The 19,513-nt window shown below is 35.8% G+C and overlaps 3 protein-coding genes across 3 annotated transcripts in view; all 3 read right to left on the reverse strand.

Moving 5' to 3' along the window:
* Window positions 1-1,202, reverse strand: part of LOC130247530 (cytochrome P450 2J5) — a 7,897-nt gene extending 6,695 nt beyond the window's left edge. Inside the window, exons 1-2 of the mRNA XM_056480809.1 lie at window positions 832-1,202; window positions 377-539 (exon numbers count right to left, since the gene is read on the reverse strand). Coding sequence (XP_056336784.1) covers window positions 377-539; window positions 832-1,023 — 355 coding nt within the window. The 5' untranslated portion in view covers window positions 1,024-1,202. The remainder of the gene's footprint in view (window positions 1-376; window positions 540-831) is intronic.
* A 2,253-nt stretch (window positions 1,203-3,455) lies between these two features.
* LOC130247534 (cytochrome P450 2J2) lies at window positions 3,456-11,913 on the reverse strand. The gene is given in 10 exon segments (XM_056480812.1): window positions 3,456-5,122; window positions 5,263-5,404; window positions 7,398-7,582; window positions 7,725-7,866; window positions 7,977-8,134; window positions 8,137-8,152; window positions 9,414-9,574; window positions 9,974-10,123; window positions 10,743-10,905; window positions 11,609-11,913. Coding segments are annotated over 10 exon segments (1,476 nt in total). The 5' UTR covers window positions 11,792-11,913; the 3' UTR covers window positions 3,456-4,946.
* Window positions 11,914-12,832: 919 nt separating this feature from the next.
* LOC130247533 (cytochrome P450 2J2) lies at window positions 12,833-19,139 on the reverse strand. Its single transcript, XM_056480811.1, has 9 exons — window positions 18,885-19,139; window positions 17,734-17,896; window positions 17,484-17,633; window positions 17,238-17,395; window positions 15,954-16,130; window positions 15,740-15,881; window positions 15,479-15,666; window positions 15,258-15,399; window positions 12,833-13,393 (listed from the first exon to the last, which is right to left on the reverse strand). Exons 1-9 carry the CDS (start codon window positions 19,065-19,067, stop codon window positions 13,218-13,220), a joined length of 1,479 nt encoding a protein of 492 aa, XP_056336786.1. The 5' UTR covers window positions 19,068-19,139; the 3' UTR covers window positions 12,833-13,217.
* Window positions 19,140-19,513: the final 374 nt, after the last annotated feature.

The raw sequence follows: 19,513 nt of genomic DNA on the forward strand, positions 1-19,513 counted from the left end.
AGAACTTAGGATAGTCAAAGTATCACAGATGGATGACAACAAAGTCCTTGTGACTTTTCTTATATGTCTTTGTTTGGTGCGTCTAGATCAGGCATGGGCAAACTGGATCCTCGAGGGCCGGTGTCCCTGCAGAGTTTTGCTCCAACCCTAATCAAACACACCTGAACACCCTAATTAATGTCTTCAAGATCACTTGAAAGCTACAAGCAGGTGTGTTTGATTAGGGTTGGTGCAAAACTATGCAGGACACCGGCCCTCCAGGATCCAGTTTGCCCATCCCTGGTCTAGATTGTTGTTCAGTCTGACACAACTGTGATGTGTGAGCATTTCTCTTTTTTTTTCACACTAAAAAATGGGTCATTACCAGTTGACCTACCATTTCCGGAATAGACACGTGCTAGGACTGGACTGTTGGGCCGATCCACAAAGTTTTCAGCTTGAGTCACCAGGGCTTCCTTCACCATTTTATAACCAGTGATGAAGACTGTTTTGTCTCTTCCTAATCGCAGACTGAAAATATTGTTGTAGGCATGTCCGAGCTGTAAGGAAAACAATGTTTCAGAATATTGAGGCATGTGACTGAAACTAATGCAAACCATTCGGTCAAAAAATGTGTTTTAGTTAGCAAAAAATGTGGCTTGAAGACGTTAAATGTTATAAAATATACATAGTTATAAATAAATCTGAAGAATATTATCCTACATGTGATTCCCACTATCAAATAATCTCTTGATGAAGGTCGTAGTCCATTAAACAAAGTACTTTGATGCTCTATTTCAATGAGTATTTTTCTGTGCTATCAATTCAGGAGTAGCAATATCATCTGCTCACCTTTGTCAGATATAAATGAGGCTCTTTGGAGTCAACGTTGAAGATGTTTCCTAGCAGAGGAACAGAGAGAGGGCTTGGTGGGTATTTCGGTGGGTTTCTGTTCTTCAGGTAATCTGCCACCAAGAGGAAAGCCGCAATGAACAGCAATATTCCCTTCACATCAAGAATCTCGAGGATTGCAGTATACGCCATGACTGCATGTGAATGAAGACAGGACACGTGAGCTTAGCAGAATTTGTTGAACAGGCTGTCCTTATCCATCTGTTCAGCCTGACACTCCCCTCACATTCGGCGCAGTGGCTGTACTCTGAGTTATGAAATATCTTCATCTATCTACCACCTGGGTACGTGAGTAAAAGTTCTTCTCAGAGTTATTCTCTGTAGCACAAGTGAGACGAGTAGTCCAGTGGACTATTGGAGTTTATCCTTTCAGGTTTGTTTTTAACCGAGGTTGACTTTTGACTTTGTGCTAATAATCGGGTCCTCGCACCGCACACATTCATCCAGTGCTAGATTATTAAATTTAAGAGCTTTTATTTTAAAAGTAAGCTATCTGTACTGTATATTGGTGAATATGTAGTGTTTTGCTTTTCTCAGAATACTTGATGCTGCATTTAAATGTCTTTCACACAATAAATAAATAAATGGTTCTATTAGTTGTTCAGGTCCAATTGTTAAAGTGGTTCAAATATAATTTAAGACTTTAAAATGTCTCAATATTTTGTCAATATGCTGACAAACAAATACAGAGACAAATGATCATCTGTGATTTTTTAAAATAAGTTTATTTTAATTTTAAAAGATGCACTATATATTTAAATATACATACACACTGTGAAAAATATTGCTGCCTAAATGTCATTGTTAGTTGAATTAATAAAACTTTTATAGTCATGTCAACTTACATCAATCAAACTGACAAAAAAAACGAGTTAAACTGCATAACTTAAAAAATTCAGTTTTAGTCATTTTACAGTGCAGTACATGCACACACTCACACACACATACACCTATGTTTAAGAAGGCATAATTTAATATATAATCATAATTTTCAATCACAGCAGATGAAATTATTTTCAAGCAAACAATTGCGCTTAATGACAATTTTATGGAGATTTTTAGATGTTATCAGCCCTTTCTAAAAAACAAGTATTAACAGTTTACACGAATCCACATACTATACAAAATTGTGTCTGCTAAAATTCTGTCTGTGGCCAAGGCTGGAGAAAATGTCTGGAGCCCTGGAACTAGCAAATTTGGCAGCTAGAATTGGGCTGACCTTTCAATGCCTTACACAACATGTCGAAATCGGCGTTCTTCTCACAGTGCTCTTTTTGTTGTCTCCAAGACACTTCACTCTAGGGTTGCATTCATCTTTTATGCTCTAAAGCTGTAAAATACTCTCCCAGCAGACATCAAGAAAGCAAATTCTCTAGGGACTTTTAAAATCACGTCTTTAAACATTTTATTTCAGTGTTGCTTCCGTCTTATTATTATTTTTACATGGGCTTTGTTGTATTTCTGTTGTATTTGACATGCATTTGTTTTATTCATCTTATGAGTTTTTTTCTGTTGAACACAAAGGAAGAGATTTTGAGGAAAGATGGAAGCCTATAACCATTGACTTCTGTAGTACTTTTTCCTACTCTGGAAGCTAATAGTTACAGGTTTTCAGCTTTCTTTGTGTTCAACAGAAAAAAAGGATCAAAATAAAGGTTTTATAATACAAGAGTTTGAGTAAATTTTCATTTTTGGATGAATTATCCCATTACATTTACATTTAGTCATTTCAAGAGTTCACACTGAGCTGATGATTAATTATGAGCTTGTGTGGCATGCTGTCCCGGGAGAGAGCCCTGAGCTCATAAGATCCTCGAGCCCGGGGCTCCCTCCCGTTGCAAGGCGAGAGGGGAGTTTGAGCTCAGGTAGATCTCGAGAACTCCCCCGCTGTAATAACCAATGAACAGCCAGTGATTGCTCTTGAGAGATAACCATTTACTAGGAGCATGTCTATAGTGCCGGTTTGGATTGGTCAATTAACTTATGTTGCATGTTTTTTGGACGGTGGGAGGAAACCGGGGAACCCGGGGGAAACCCACGTGAGCACGGGGAGAAAATGCAAACTCCGCACAGAAATGCCTGCTGGTTTGGTAAAGCCTAGAACCAGAGACATTCTTGCTGTGAGGCAACAGTGCTAAGCACTAGGCCACCGTGTCACCCATCTAGGAAGAAGGAGGAGTAGGGGTGGATGGGGGGATTCTTCGAAGATAGCGGTGGTGTGTAACCCAGGGTATTTATAGTAGCTTAGGAGTTATCTGATTGGAGCATTGAGAACTGGATAATGCGGATCCAGCCGCTAGCAATCATAAGCACGTGATCCTCTCGAAATTCGTCTATAACTAAACTTCATTTAGCAGACGCTTTTACCCAAAGCGACTTACAAATGAGGACAAGGAAGCAATTTACACAGCTATAAGAGCAGCAGTGAATAAGTGCTATAGACAAGTTTCAGGTGTGTAAAGTCTAAGAAGCTAAGCATTAGTAATGTTTGTTTTTTTTGAGAGAGAGAGAGTACAGTTAGTGGTATAGTCATTAAGAGCCAGGGGGTGAAAAAATATAAACGGTCAAGGTGTCCAATTTTATTTTATTTTGTTGAAATAGCATACATTATTTATTGTAGGAGGGAAATTAATACCACAAAATAAGCTTAATAGGTGCATACTGTACATGTATGTGGCCTTTTAGACAGAACTAATCTTTTCCATGTGTAGACTGAGAGACTGAGGTAATTGTTAAAGGCCAGAACACATTTCTTGTGTTTATACAGATCATAATCTATGTTGGGAAATGTTGGGACTTCACAGCAAAACGAAAACAGAAATCTCTGTAAACATTCTTTATACTTTTCAAGAGTTTGTACGTTTCCATGCATATTGACAAATAGGCTTTTTTAACATTTGTTTTTTTGGCAAGACACCATTTTTGAAGAAAGAATTGTTCTATGTAGTTAAAGTCTCATGATTGAGAAAAAAGAGGTCACTATCTTTATCAGTTCTTTCACAGTTTAGTTTTAAATGAATTGTACTGTGAAACAATCTATGGCATAGCATAACAAAAATTAGGAAAAACTTTAAATATATGTCAAATATTCATTTTCCTTCAGCTTAGTCCCTTTATTCATCAGGGGTCACCCCAACGGAATGAACTGCCAACTTATCCAGCATTTGTTTTACACAGCGGATGCCCTTCTAGCTGCAACCCAGTACTGGGAAACATCCATACACACTCATACACTACAGGCAATTTAGATCACTCAGTTACCCTACACACCACATGTCTTTGGACTGTAGGAGAAACTGGAGCACCCGGAGAAAACCCACGTGAACATGCAGAAACTCGAGAACATGCAAACTCCACACAGAAATGCCAACTGACCCAGCCGGGACTCGAACCAGCAACCTTCTTACTGTGAGGCAACAGTGCTAACCACCGAACCAACGTGTTGCCCATGTAAAAAAAAAAATTCAGAGACAAATACTTACAGGTGCACGTCACATGATTCACAGGGGGTTTCAGTCACGTGATCTTTTTTTGTGTGGACGTTTTCTGTGGAATTGCTGATTTCAAATTAGCATAAATTGTCTGGACATGGTTTTCAGTCACAAAATGTATCAAATTCCTATGATTTTAAAAATATATGAATGAAAAAATGACTGCCTTGAACTAAAATAGCCACTTGTAAAATTAGGCCTGGTTTATTTATTAATGATTTTTATGATTTTCATTTACAAGAGCTGTAATTTATTTTTGGGCTATTTTTTTAATTTGGACTATGCTTGAGACAGTCACACCATAGGACGGTTTTGGGATTTGGCTCAAAAATGTATAAAATAAAACACACACAACAGTCTTTATAACAGTCCATGGAAGAGCCCCATGGAATGACCAATTACAGCTTTTTGAATGATGACAATACTAATTATATACATTTTTGTCATGTGTGACAGTAAAACTGCAACATCACGTCTACATTGTCAAAATCTCAGATTGGATCCATAAGAAAAACGCAAATGTGGGTGATATTCTTTCCAGTCGCAGAGTCGATGGTCAGTTGTTCATCTGGGATGAGCGCAGATCTTGTATGGCAGTGGCGCCTGAGTAAAGCCCACTTGACTGTCCAGACTGGGCTCTTCACCGTCAGGAGGGCTGAAGCTGAAGGTCTGCAGGAGGATGGTGAGGAAGATGAACAGCTCCAAGTGAGCCAGATACTCTCCTGGACACTGCCTTTTGCCTGTTGTTGGAACAGTTGAGTAAATGCTTTAGAAAGACTTGACTGAATTCAATTTGTTGCAGTAATGTGGTAACCTTACATCATTGCATGTGAATAGTTCAGATATATCAGAATTAAGCAGATAAATAGATCAACTGTACCTGCTGAGAAGGCAAAAAAGGCATTTCTTCTGCAAAAGTGGCCCTCCGAGTCTAGAAAGTGTTTGGGGTTAAAGGCGTCTGGTGTTTCCCATTCGTGTTTGTCATACAGCACTGAAGTCAGGTTTGTGATCATGACAGTTCCCTTTGTTCAATGAAGAAATGCATCATTTAGGTTAATAACTAATAATACAATGAATTCAATAACTAAGATGTGTTTTAGAAAAATATCAATTCAAATGTAAGTAATAAATCTATACATAATATAAACATAATCTACAGTCCTCACAAATCTATTTTTTAAATTCATATTTTAATAGGAATCTATACAATATTATATTTGTGCATATACATTAGCCAAATCTGGAGCTTATAAAACAAAATAACTTAAATAAAAGTTAATAAAAAAGCCCAAATAAAAGTCCACTTTTAGGTAAAAGTCCAAAAACTAGTACACCCAAATTTATGTTATAGAAAAATATTAAATACTAATTTTTAAAAGAAGAAAAATCAAAAGAAGCAAAAAAAAGAAAAAATGAAGTTGAAATTTAGTAGGTTGTAATTATTAATTATTTTGCAATATTTTGTTTGAATTTAATTGTATTACTTTTTTTTCACCTTTATTAGATAGGACAGTAGAGAGTATTGACAGGAAAGCAGAGAGAAGGGAAGGATCAGCATAGGACCACAAGGTGGAATTGAACTCAAGTCGCCGTGAGCACTGGAGTACATGTGTCGACACACTAACCACTAGACCACTGGCACCGACTAATTGTATTACTTTTAAATTTCTAAATATGTTTGGTGACTAAAATATTATTTTAATAAATATATCTGTTTAATAAATCTGTTTTGTTGAAATGCACCAAAATACATTGCCTATATTCACTGAGAAATGGATACAAATATTCCTTTTCTAAATTGGATGTACTCAATTATGCTAAGCACTGTAAACTATATATAATAAATCTATACAAAAAGTTCCATGTAACAAATTTATATTAAAATGAACTAATAGAATATTTATAAATATGCATACGTAAACATACATGCTGTAGATATGTGTAAGAGGTATTTTCTGTAAATAAAAGGTAATTAATACAATTTTAATTACATTAAAAAAAGATTTAATATTAGTAATTATTTATGGATTTTAAAAATCTTTTATACAATCATCTTGATTGCGTTTGAAAGAATGTTCAGTAATTAAAACTTTTCATAAGATAATTTTATCAGGCGTCACAGTGGCGCAAGGGGTAGCATGATCACCTTGCAGCAAGAAGTTTGCTGGTTCGAGCCCCTGCTGGGTCAGTTGGCGTTCCTTTGCGGAGTTTTCATGTTCTCCCTGTGTTCGCGTCGGTTTCCAACAGGTGCTCCGGTTTCCCCCACAGTCCAAAGACATGAGCTATTGGTGAATTGAATAAGCTAAATTGTTCATAGTGTATGTGTGTGAAAGAGTATGTATGGGTGTTTCCCAGTTTGGGTTGCAGCTGGAAGGGCATCCGCGGCGTAAAACATATCCTGTACAAGTTGGCGGTTCATTTCGCTGTGACGACCCCTATTTAATAAAGGGACTATGTCAAAAAGAAAACGAATGAATGAATGAATTATTTTATTCTTCAATATGTATTGAAGTTGACGCCAAAAGCCTAGTGGTTAGTGCGTTGACACCAAAAGATTGACACATAGCACCAAGGTGCTCACGGCGACCTGAGTTTGATTCCCGGCTTGCAGATCCTTCTCCTATCTCTGCTCCCCACACTTTCTTGTCTGTAAAATCTCCACAGTCCTATCCCAATAAAGGTGAAAACCCCTAAAAATTATTATTAAAAAAATTAATGTATTGAATAAAATATTCATGATTATATAATTATATATGATCCTAAATATTATTGAAATAATGAAATATACATAAACACACATGGCAAATATGTGTGTGAGTTAGGTTTAGAAACTAAATTTATATTAATAAAATATGTATTTTCCTAATTAGTAAATGAATTTATTGCACAATATAAATATTATAATTGTAAATAATTCATAAAAATAATATGATGAAGATATTTACACATTTACAATAATTTATATACAACATACAAATTATGTATATACACGCATTCAGAGAATCTTTGATCTACCTTTGCTATGAAGTAGCCCCCCAGAGTTGTGTCTTTTTTTGCAACTCTAGCCATATTAAGAGGCACAAGGTTTGCTCTCCTGAGGACCTCATGAATGAAAGCATTCATGTAGTGCATGTTTGCTTTATCAGACATAGAAGGAAGACGGGACCCAATCACCTCATCAATCTCTGCTTGCACCTTTTCTGTTTAAAGAAAGATTTTGTTGTAATACTTAAACTGCACTTTCAGAAGTAAATCTGTTTTGACAGTTTCCAGATTGGGTGAAGAACATAATTTGATTATTTGAATGTCAGAGTCCAAAATCTTATGCTTTAAACGTCATACTTTGAATGTCAGGGTACTTGATGAGGAAAAGCAGAGCCCATCGGAGTGTGTTGGTTGTTGTTTCAGTTCCTCCCTCAAACAGATCCACCATGGACCACACCAGACTGCCAACAGTAAACCCTGCCTCTGTGTCATTCTTCTTCTGATGATGCAGAGGAACATAAATATGCAGCAGTTATGAAGTTAATTCAAGTACATGCCTGTAGATACATCCCCTATTTTTGATGCAGGGTGATTTTTACCACGTTTTACCTTCTCTGCTTCGGTTAGGTAGGCATCAATATAATCTCTAGGATTGCTGATGTCCCAGTCTGGTTTGTGTTGCTCAATCTTCTCTTCCAGAAAGTTTGCTAACTTCTGATAGTTGGAAATGATTGTCTGATGAGGTCCTGGCACCCACTTCATTATACCCGGAAAGCATCATACAGCTGAAAAGACAAACAAACAAGACAGCATTGTTAAAAATTATGATACTGTATTTCAAGTGTCGATGTTTTGTACTTCTTATCTTGTAAGATATATATATATATATATATATATATATATATATATATATATATATATATATATATATATATATATATATATATATATATATATATATATATTTATATATATTTATATATGAATAATGTGTGAAAGATTAATTATTGTTCATTGACTATGATAAGGATGCCATCCATAAGAGTATGCACACTGAGAGAGGTTTACTCAAATCTGCCAATCTCTTTCTAGATCAATCAATAGGATGGAGCATGGGGGTGTGGCTACTGAAGCAGGTTGAGCCAGAGGGTTTTAAGCAGGTGTGACTGAGCCATTGAATAGAGAAAATCCATTCAGATTCACTTGTAGAAGTGAAAGACTACAACTGAAGATTTGCCAAAATTTGCAGAGACAGACAATGCGTCAAACAAGCATCAATATTGACAATCGATGAGTTTCTTTTAAATAAGTACACTGCAAAATATGATTAGCTGCTTTACTTTAAAAATATAGTTAGTCATTGCCTTAAAGCAACAAGTTTATATGGAACTAAGATGACTTAATGTTTAACTTTTTTTATAATTATGCACATAGTTCATTTACTTAATTGCAAGGCAACAAGTGTACTCACTATTTAAGTATAATCAACTAATCATTTTAATAGCAACAGGTTTACTCTCTTTTTAAGTAAAGTCAACTAATTGTTATTTACAGTGTAATCTAAACTAGTTAGCTATTAACTAGCTCAAAACCCGACATAAAATACTAACACACTAAAATCATAAGCATAAATGTTCTTAAGAAAGGGTGAGTAAAGTTTACAAAGAGGTGTAAAAATGTCTTGAAAATATGTTTCTTGTTGTTTTGCAATGACCCTAGCAGTTCACAAAATGTATATATCTTACCTTTAAATGATTACATTTTCAAAAATGTGATCTGTTTTTAGATTAGATTAGATTTAGATTAGATTCAACTTTATTGTCATTACACATGTACAAGTACAAGGCAACGAAATGTTTCGGTCTAACCACCAGTGCAATAGCAGCAAGTGCAGGATACAGGTATAAGTTATAAAGTGCAGTTATAGAAAAACTATGGTAATATTTACAGATGGATGTACTATGAACATTATATACAGGTTGTATTGGCTATGAACAGATTTACAATAAATGAATATAGATAGGCTGTATATTAAATATACTCTACCTGGTTCCACACAGATCCCGTAAGAAACACTGACTCCGCACTCATTTGTAGACGTTTCTGGAAATTAACATCACTATACTCATATCGATGGCCGAACACCAGGAAGCCGATAATGTTGGCCACTGCATTATTGATTTTGACCAAAGGGTCAAAAGGGCGGCCTGTGTGACAATGTAAAGGAACGACAGAATTATAAATATTTACTGAATATTACAGAACATAATCTGTCAAATAATTGTGGAAATATTGCCAGCACAAACCCTTGTTTTGCCCTTAAAAAGTATTTACTAAAGGTAGGTAGTAGTAAACTAAAGGTTTGCAGTAGTCCGTTTACTTGTATTTGCAACATTATTCAATACCCATACGGCTCTTGTGCCTGTTTTATTAGTTGATTATACAGGCATGATTATTATTGGCTTAGCTTGTTTGCGAACTAATTTGTGCTGCTTTCTGCACTGCATTGTATATTATGGAAAGGGCTGTCAATATTCTTTCATTTGTAGACTGTCAGTGGAAGCCTGAAGAAAATATTTTAAAGATTGTACATATTTTGCACTCACCCTGCTCCTCTTTGAAGGTTTCACACAGGAAGTAGCACTCTCGTTGATTATTTTCTTCTAGAGTCTTCCTCCCCTCTCCAAAGTTTTTCAGGTGACTCATGGAAAACTGCTGATGCTTTCTCCATGAATAGCCATTGTTGAAGGACAGGCCTTGCTCAGCCAGGGGTCGGTATCAAAAACAATGGAGGGAAATTGTGTTTAGAACTACTGTAGCCTAAGTAGTGGAGATTCTTATCTTCATTTTTACCCTGCCTTAAAAGCCAGTTTAAAAGAATGATACAGACAGAGTTCATCAGAAATGTTAGAACTGTTTTTACCTGAAGATATGAGAACAATTAGCACTGTTGATCCATATTGGGGTTAAGTGTGAAACTATGTGATGTTAAAATTTTAGGAAAGATAGCTATGCTTTGCAATCACCCATCAATCGCATACCTCATAATCACTTTGTTAAACAGTCACTGAAAATGTTAAGTATTGATTTTAAAACATCAGACGGACTTAAGAGGAGCATTTCTTTCTTGCTGTTAAATGTATAATGTATGTAATGGATGTGCAATTCTAGAGTTTTCTCTAAACAAGTTGAATGCTGATTTTGTCCAATCAGTCACAAACAAAATTTGCAAATGAGGTTATTAACTCAGGGTTCAGGTGTATAAAGTGTGAAACATCAGCATAAAATTTATTGTTAACCCTGGGTGAAGAACATAAACACTGGACACCTTGTTAGTAGTGATCTGATTTCATGTAGTGTATCTACTACACTTACCTCTGCCCTTATAAAGTGTGTCAAATAATGGTGAAACAGGGCGGTCAGTGAAGTTTTCCCCTTGAGTGATCAAAACATCCTTCACCATTTTAAACCCAGACACATACACTATTTTATCACTGCCAATTCTGACACTGAAGATGTTTCCATACTTATCAATCAGCTGGAGGGAAACAGTAATGAATAAATAAATCATTAAACAAGTACCACACATTAGGGTCAGAATTGAAATACAAACAAATTCGATTTAGGCAGACCAAAACTGTTCCAGCATTAAACTAAACTACCACAGCAATCACAATTAAAGTGAAATAAAAGAATGAAGGTGTAAATTAAATAATAAATCTGGATTTGTTTGTGGCAGTTTAGTCTGGTAGCCAATCACACACAATTTTGTTGAGTTTAGGAACGCGGTAACCAATCAGACGCGTTTTGATGAGTCACCACACACTCCCAAAAACGCCCTCTTCGTAAAACAAAAAGGTGCTGAAAGGATGTCAAGAGATTCATTTTGCAGCTTCAGCGACTATAAAGTGAGTTTTTGTGTTATTTGTGCTAGACTAACTTTATAGACTGACGTTTTATTTCTGTAGACAGTTTATTCCTTGCTATTTCTCCGAAAGTTTTTTTTACAAACATGGCCTGTGCAATCCATTAATTGACTGTGAAGGTAAAAACAAACGACCATTAAGGAAATACTGTTCAAGTTACTTCGGAAGTTAGTTTTTTCTTCAGTATTGATATTAATACAACAATAATAATACTGTTATTCATTTATATGACACACGCTTATTTATTAATATTAAACATATGGCAAAATCATAGCCTGTATAAAACGAGGTCATAATATATTCAAGAGTGCTCACCTGATCCACAGTTTTAAAGTTAACATCAGTAAAGACATTTCCTAAGATGGGTAGAGGCCAGGGTCCTGGTGGAAAATTTGCTGGGTTTTTATTCCTGATTAAATCTATAAGCAGCAGCAGAACACAAATCAAAAACAAGTACCATTTAAAATCCAAGCAGTCGTATACAGAGTATAAAATCATGGTTGTATTGGCAGCAGGCTGTTCTGAAGTGAACCAGCTTATTTAAGTTAGATTAGATAGGGTGTGTGTGGAAAAAGTGCAAAGAGGGAAAGTTGCAATGGGCCTCAGAAACTAGCACGAAGACAAATGAGCAGTTTGGGAGGCGTTATGTAACAACATTATGTAATGAATGCGTGTAATTCGTGCTAAAGTTTCCAATGTAAACCGACCCCCCAATTCAACCTCTGCATGAACTGCTACATACCACAAGACTCTTTCCTGGGAACGAGTCATAAATAATCACCAGTTGAAGACAGAAAAGATAAGCCATATGCATGCTTGCAGACAGCAGTTACTGTAAAAACATCTGTGCAACCATGACTATGCTAAAATATTTTAGTTGGACACCTAGAAGCACAGTTTTATAGAAAATAATACTACAAATACACCATATTACTGAAATACAATACAAATATGTGCAATGTACCATGAAATGTACCATGCATTTGGGTCTTTATAAAGGGTCTTTGTTTCTGTATGAATAGAGGGTTAATAGGTTTAGTGGAGGAGTAATAAGACACTTTTGTTGTGCTCTTTTCCTCTTATAATCTACACAGATGGTAACCTTATAGCTCAATACACGATGTTCAGTTTTTACAGCTTCAGATGTTTTAAGAGTACACTATTACAGATCTTTAATCTTGTGTACAACATTTATGAAGATTAGGATTCAATTTGTGCTTTCACAAGAAAATTATATTTCAGCTCACTAACAATTAATGTTTATTTCAACATTTCTTTGAAATTATTTGTGAAAACTGCTTTAGTAAGTGTTGACAGAACAAATAAACCCGATAAAAGGGACAGATGAATGTGGATGTTCTGCAAATTAGTTACAAAAGGAGATCATTCACCCTAAAAAACAGCACACACACTGAATCTAAAAAGGGAGTTTGCCCTTGCATTGTGTGGTCTGTACACTGGAGGTCTCTCAGGATTTAAAAGGAAGGGGGCACTCATGGGGTTGAGGCTCCAGTTTGTGCAAAAAACACCTTAGTAGCGTAGTCTATGAAACTTTACTTTATTAGTTATAGTAACTCAAAGGGTTTTTGCATGAGACTGTACAAGGGGATATTTAATGTGACAAATGTTCAATTCACGTGTCATTTATTTACATGAGAATTATATATCGGCATATATCTGTAAATCACTTACTGTACTAATACATGTAGATTTAACATTACAATCAAAACTTCTAACACTCGAATACTGTTTCTTATTTACTGTTCTGTTTCTAAGACACAGAAATGATATGAAGATATATTTATCGACATATCTGTAAATCACCTACTGTACTGACACATGTACATTTAAACTGCTACAACACTGAAACACTGCTGCAATTTCTAAGACACAAACATTTCTGTCTCATTTGAATGACTTTGCTCTAACGTACAGACACAGAAACGCGAAAAGGAGCAGGAGCATATGTGAACCAAATCTCGCCCTCCAAACTGGGTTCCTCTCCTGGACATTTGGAGATGGTGAACTGCTGCAGCAGAGAGGTGAAGAAGAGGAAGAGCACATTACGAGCCAGCAGCTCTCCGACACAAGCTCTTTTACCTGCAGACAAATGGTAAAAAAGGTAAAGTTACACATTTTGTAAAATGGACCAATTAAAAGACCAGAAAGTTATTGTCCACTAGTGCACCCAATAAGTAATATTTGCTGTTAATTTACTACTTTTAACTTTTAAGCTAATAAGATGGCAAGCACATAAGCTATGATTGAAAGACATTTACCCTATAAATACTATTCATGTGATTTTGTTTAAAATATCATGTGATATGCGCAATGGGACAGCATTAATGGACAACTGACTTTTGGTCATTCTAAAATGCCTTTGCCAAAGTCTATCATCAAAGTAGTTTAGTAATATTACCTCCTAGAACTGTCTTGAGCAGCTGCTCTCCACAAGAGCAGCCAACAAAAGCCATTGCATTGCATTTTGACTTTGTTTTATGGGGCGCAAGTAATTTATTATATTAGAAAAAAGGTCGAACGTGGCTTCTCCTACTGCAGCAAATTGTATTTTACTTTTTGGCGCCAATTTATTCCTCTTAGACTCATCGCTGTAAACTGTGCTTTATACGCATATGTTTCCTACATTTTTATTCCAGTTTTGCGCATAAATCTAATTTGCATATTTAGATGGAAACATGTTTGTTTTTTTTTACAATGGAGCGGAAGAATTTGTACTTTATTGTTGTAAACACACTTAGGACTGGCGACGCAGTGGCGCAGTAGGTAGTGCTGTCGCCTCACAGCAAGAAGGTTGCTGGTTCGAGCCTTGACTCAGTTGGTGTTTCAGTGTGGAGTTTGCATGTTCTCCCTGCGGTCACATGGGTTTCCTCTGGGTGCTCTGGTTTCCCCCACAGTCCAAAGACATGAAGTGCAGGTGAGTTGGGTAGGCTAAATTGTCCGTAGTGAGTGAGTGTGTGTGTGGATGTTTCCCAGAGATGGGTTGCGGCTGGCCGGGCATCTGCTGCACAAAAACGTGCTGGAAAAGTTGGCGGTTCATTCTGCTGTGGCGACCCCGGATTAATAAAGAGACTAAGCTGAAAAAAAATTACTGACTGACACTATTTGCCATATGAAGCTATTTGTTGTAAATAATGTTGAGTTTAGTTTATCTAATTATACTTCAATGTTTTTGGACTTTTTCAGTGTTGCTTCACAGCAAGAAGGTTTGAGACAGCCAGGAGACATTTATGCGTGAAGTTGCATGTGCTCATGTTTGTGTGGGTTTCCTCTGAGCGCTCTGGTTTCCCCCACAGTCCAAAGACATGCTTGTTGAATTGGGTATACTAAATTGGCTGTAGTGAATGAACAAGAGAGTGTATGGATGTTTCCCAGTGCTGAGTTGCTGCAGGAAGAGCATCTGCCACATAAAACCTATGTCAGAGTAATTAGCAGTTAATTTGGCTGTGGCTACCACTAATAAATCAGGAAATAAGGCAAAGGAGAGTGGCTGTTTTTGGACTTTCAAAGTGCCAGGAGTCATTGAGTTGCATTTTATAAATCAGCAAGGACCACAGTTAAGTTTAAGATCTTTGTTCTACTGATGAAAAGTCACTTTTAGTATATCTTAAATACCCTGAGGGTAAGAAAATTAACACCAATTAAAATTTTTTTTTAACTGTTTACAAAGCTTGCACAGGTATATTTGACAGATGGGTTTAATATCTAATTAAGAAGCTTACCAAAGTATTCATCTGTCAGTTTACAGTGATTCTAGTCATAATTTCATCCTAATTGTTCTTTCCAATATGTAGAGAAGTAATATTTTATTTCATCTAGTCAGTAAGTTCATAAAAAATTTCCTCACTCGAGTGTATCTTTATTAGGTCATTAAAATAATACCTGAACGATAAAAGGATGAGCAAATGACATATTGAGAAGCTAAACAGAAGAAAAACAATATTACCAGCAGAGAAAGGCATAAAGGCATCTCTTTTCCGGAACTGGCCATTTTTATCCAGGAAGTGTCCAGGGTTAAAGGTGTCTGGGGTTTCCCATTCGTTTGGATCATGCAGGACCGAAGACAGATTTGTTGTAATAGAGGTTCCCTAATAAAGAGAAAATGAAAACTACTGCATTTGTTCAGACTCGACAGAAATACAATATATATAGCTATTTAAATAGAACCTTTGGAATGAAGTAGTTCCCAATTTTTGTGTCTACAGCTGCTTGTTTAGGGAATCCGAGTGGAACAACATCCCCGAATCTTTGAATCTCATGTAAAACAGCTTCAGTATAGGGCATATTAACTCTGTCATCCAAGCAGGGTTGACGTGACTGTCCAATCACCCTGTCTATCTCTGCCTGGACCTTTTCTGAAAGGAAAATACAAGTTTGAACCAAAGTGTGGACATTTAGACAATATGAGTAAAATAAAACCAAACTTACTCTGTATTTCTGGGAATTTAATCATATAAAGCAGACCCCAGCGTAATGTAGTAGCACCTGTCTCTGTTCCGGCCTCAACTATGTCTAGGCAAGAAATGATTAAACTTTCTATGTTAAAGCCGGCTTGAGGGTCACTGTTTTTCTGGGGAAAAAATATAACAAATTATTAATATTAAATCATTCAAATTCAAGTATTCGAAATTTAATTAGTTACCTTTTCCATCTCATTTAGGTAGCTGTCTATAAAGTCACGTGGGTTTGCAGGGTCCCAGTCTTCTTTGTGCCTAATAATCTCTTCTTTCAAGGACTGTGTGATCTTTTTATAGTTGGAAAATACTTTTTGGTGAGGGCCGGGCAAATAGTCCAAGAGCTTAGGAAATGCATTATACAGCTGCAAGACATGAAATAATGGGTGATGAATAAAGGTTTTTAATTATAATCACCTCAAAAGAAGCTGGGATAAGAAAGTGTTTAAAGGTGTTCACACTTGTATAGTTCAAGTGTCAATCGGTTCTTTTGGGATTGTTTAGTCTGTTTAGTTGTTTTGTTTAGTTGTTTAGTAAAAGATTTTGGCATCGTTCACTGAGTATTCATATTATCATTATTAAGACTGACCCTACCTGTAGGTATACAAAACAATTTAATGATGTATATTTTACAACAGAAATTACTGAAGTATTTATTGTATTGTAGTGGCCAACTTTGACAAGAAAGAATCATTTATTTTACTTTATTTCACTCATTTATTTATTTATTTAAGTTTACTTAACCATCGGAAAAATCGTTTGTTAATATTTTTAACAAACCAACCCTGCCAGGTTAAAAAACACCATAAAGCCAGGCGCACATGTGATTTTAAAAATCGTAAAAGATTTTAGTAATCCTAAATTAAATATGCAATCTTTGATTGATCGCCTGTTTGACAAGTTCTCCAAAGCCGGCTAATGGCTGTTGCAATCAAATTTCCCAGAAGAAGGAAATTCTGTCAGTGTCAGAATATTTGAGACACTTTTCTGCAGTGTGATTTCCAACTATTCATTCTTTCATTTTCCTACTGTATGTTTTATGCTGCAGATGCGTTTCCAGCTGCAATCCAGCACTGGGAAATCCAGCTGTTTATTGACTTTCATTAATTTTGATTGTTAAACTTGATTGTGGGTGACGCGGTGAGGCAATGGGTAGCACTGTCGCCTCACAGCAAGAAGGTCGCTGGGCCTCGGCTTGGTAGTTGGCATTTCTGTGTTGAGTTTGCATGTTCTTTTCGTGTTTGCATGGGTTTCGGTTGCGTAAAACATAAATGTAAAACATAAAAGAAAATGAATGAATGAAAAATCTGGATTGTAATATTGTATTATTGTATCATATTGTCTGACAATATGAAAGCTGGGATCTTACAGCGTGACATGGAGATCATTTTTGTACAGTCTGACAATCCTTAAGTACAATCATAAATCATACAGTCTGGATGCAGCTTAAAAATGTTGTCATTAATCAGTACCTGTACTCTTGGAGAACCTGCCAATTGAACACACTGGTTGTCAAGACGCAGAATTTCTTGATACCATTCGTCATTGTAGTCAAAGCGTTGCCCAAATGTCAAACAGGCAACGGTATTTGAGACAGCACCGTGTAAAATGAATATAGGGTTGAAGGGTTCTGTTTGGAAGAAAGCATTGATATTGATCAAAGTGGCAAATTGTTTTCACTACTAATTAACTAAATCAGCCAGACATTTGGCCCATACCCTTTTCTGCCTTAAAAGCATCACAAAGGTAGACACACTCTTGCTGGATGCCGAGCTCCAGATTTTTTTTCCCCTCTCCAAAAGTCCGCAAATGGGAGGCAGCAAACCTCCTGTGTGACCGCCAGATGTATCCATTACTCATTGTTAAACCTGCATAACGATACATAAAGATGATTATCATTAAAACAACACCAGCAGTATAGGAGAATAAAAATGGTATTTTTAGGGTCATCATGGTTAGCATACTTACCGATTCCCTTGTAAACTTTGTGAAACAAAGGGACTGGTGGACGCAAAACGAAACTGTCATTCTGAGTTACGAGGGCCTCCTTTACCATTTTATATCCAGACACAATTATCATTTTCTCGCTTCCCACTCTTAAGCTGAACACCTTCCCATAGACTTTAGCCAACTGAAATTGAATTGAAAATATTTTATTTTAACAATCATTGACATTAACAGTCGAAATGCCAGTAAAAGTGTTCAATTTGACCTGAGTAAAAGTAAAAAAAGTACTTAATCTGCTTGTACTGAAGTATTAAAAGTAAAAAGTAATGCTTGCAAATGTATTTATTTTGAAAGAAAATTGTATATTTAAGTTATTTGTAATACTACCAGTTAACGACAGCTGATAATTTTTATTCAAGTAAGCAAAGAAGTGAAAATAGCTCATATAAATAGCAAGCTAAATAAACAGAATTAGAAAAACTGATGTTACATAGGGCAAATTGATGATTAAGAAGAATGCAATTCAACTAATGTTACAAAGGGCAAATTAATGATTCAGGAAAATGTTATTCAAACATACTCATTTGACATCATTTCTTACTGATAAGGCAAATTGGTTTGTTTTAATGTTATGTTTAATTTTTACCCAAAACAAATCAAAACATGCAGCAGTTCTCACAAATAATGTATAGTAGTCCTTAAAATATGAATCCTAAAATTCAGAATAAACAGGAACTTGTTTTTAATGCCATGTGCACACATTAGAAGAACCTTCTGTTCTTTGATTATTTAGTGAATGATTAATTGGAGACTCACTCTGACCGGATCATTTGATTTAGTGAGTTGTTTACTCGAAAACAGATGCAGTCACATCGGTTCAATTTTCCAAACCATGTAACAGGTTAAACGCAATGGAATAAAAATATAATATTGTGCTTTGTAATGTATTGAAGTAAAAGTTTCCCAAAATAAAATACTTCTAAAAAGCACAGATGCTTGAAGACTACAGAGGCAGAAGAAAACATGTGCTACTATTCATTGCTGACTGTTAGTTACTGAGAGAAAAACATGACTGTAATGTGTTGAATTACTGCCCAAAACTGACCCAGAATGAAGACAATTGTAAGTGTAAACTGAAAAACAGTTTAGTGTAAAATGAATATAGATCCTACCTTATTCATGTTCTTAAAATCCATTGTAGTAAAGACAGTTCCCAGGAATGGCAAAGGCCATGGTCCTGGTGGGTAATTGGATGGAGTCCTATTTTTGATCATTTCAGCAATGATCAGAAAAACAACGAAGAAAATGATCCAGCTTTTAAAATCAAAGCTGTCGTATATCAGGTGCAGGATCATGGTGGTGGAGAAAATGTCAGGTTCCCCTCGTCTTATCTGAGCTCTGCAGTCTGTAAATGCAAACTGGTGTAATGCTTACTTTTATACTAGACTGCAGGCACATGCAGGGGGGTGGCTGCCCTTTTTTTTCTCGAGAGAAAATGCCCTTTATACTGGGGAGTTTTCCTTACAGTATATATACAGTACTCAGCATACATGAGTACACCCCATCACAGGTTTCTTTTTAATTTAATATTTTCTGTAGGATGCTTTACAATAATATATTTGTGTAAACATGAGATCCAACCAAAAGTTAAAACTGGAACTAATCTAACAAAAAAAAATTGAGATCATAGTTTAGAAATTAGCACACTCAAATTAATATGTTGGGAAAAAATATAAAATACAATTTTAATAAACAGGTAAAAATCATAAGAAACATAAAAATATATCAAATTTAATATGAA

Source organism: Danio aesculapii, chromosome 20, assembly GCF_903798145.1.
Source record: "Danio aesculapii chromosome 20, fDanAes4.1, whole genome shotgun sequence".
NCBI classification, from domain to species: Eukaryota; Metazoa; Chordata; class Actinopteri; order Cypriniformes; family Danionidae; genus Danio; species Danio aesculapii.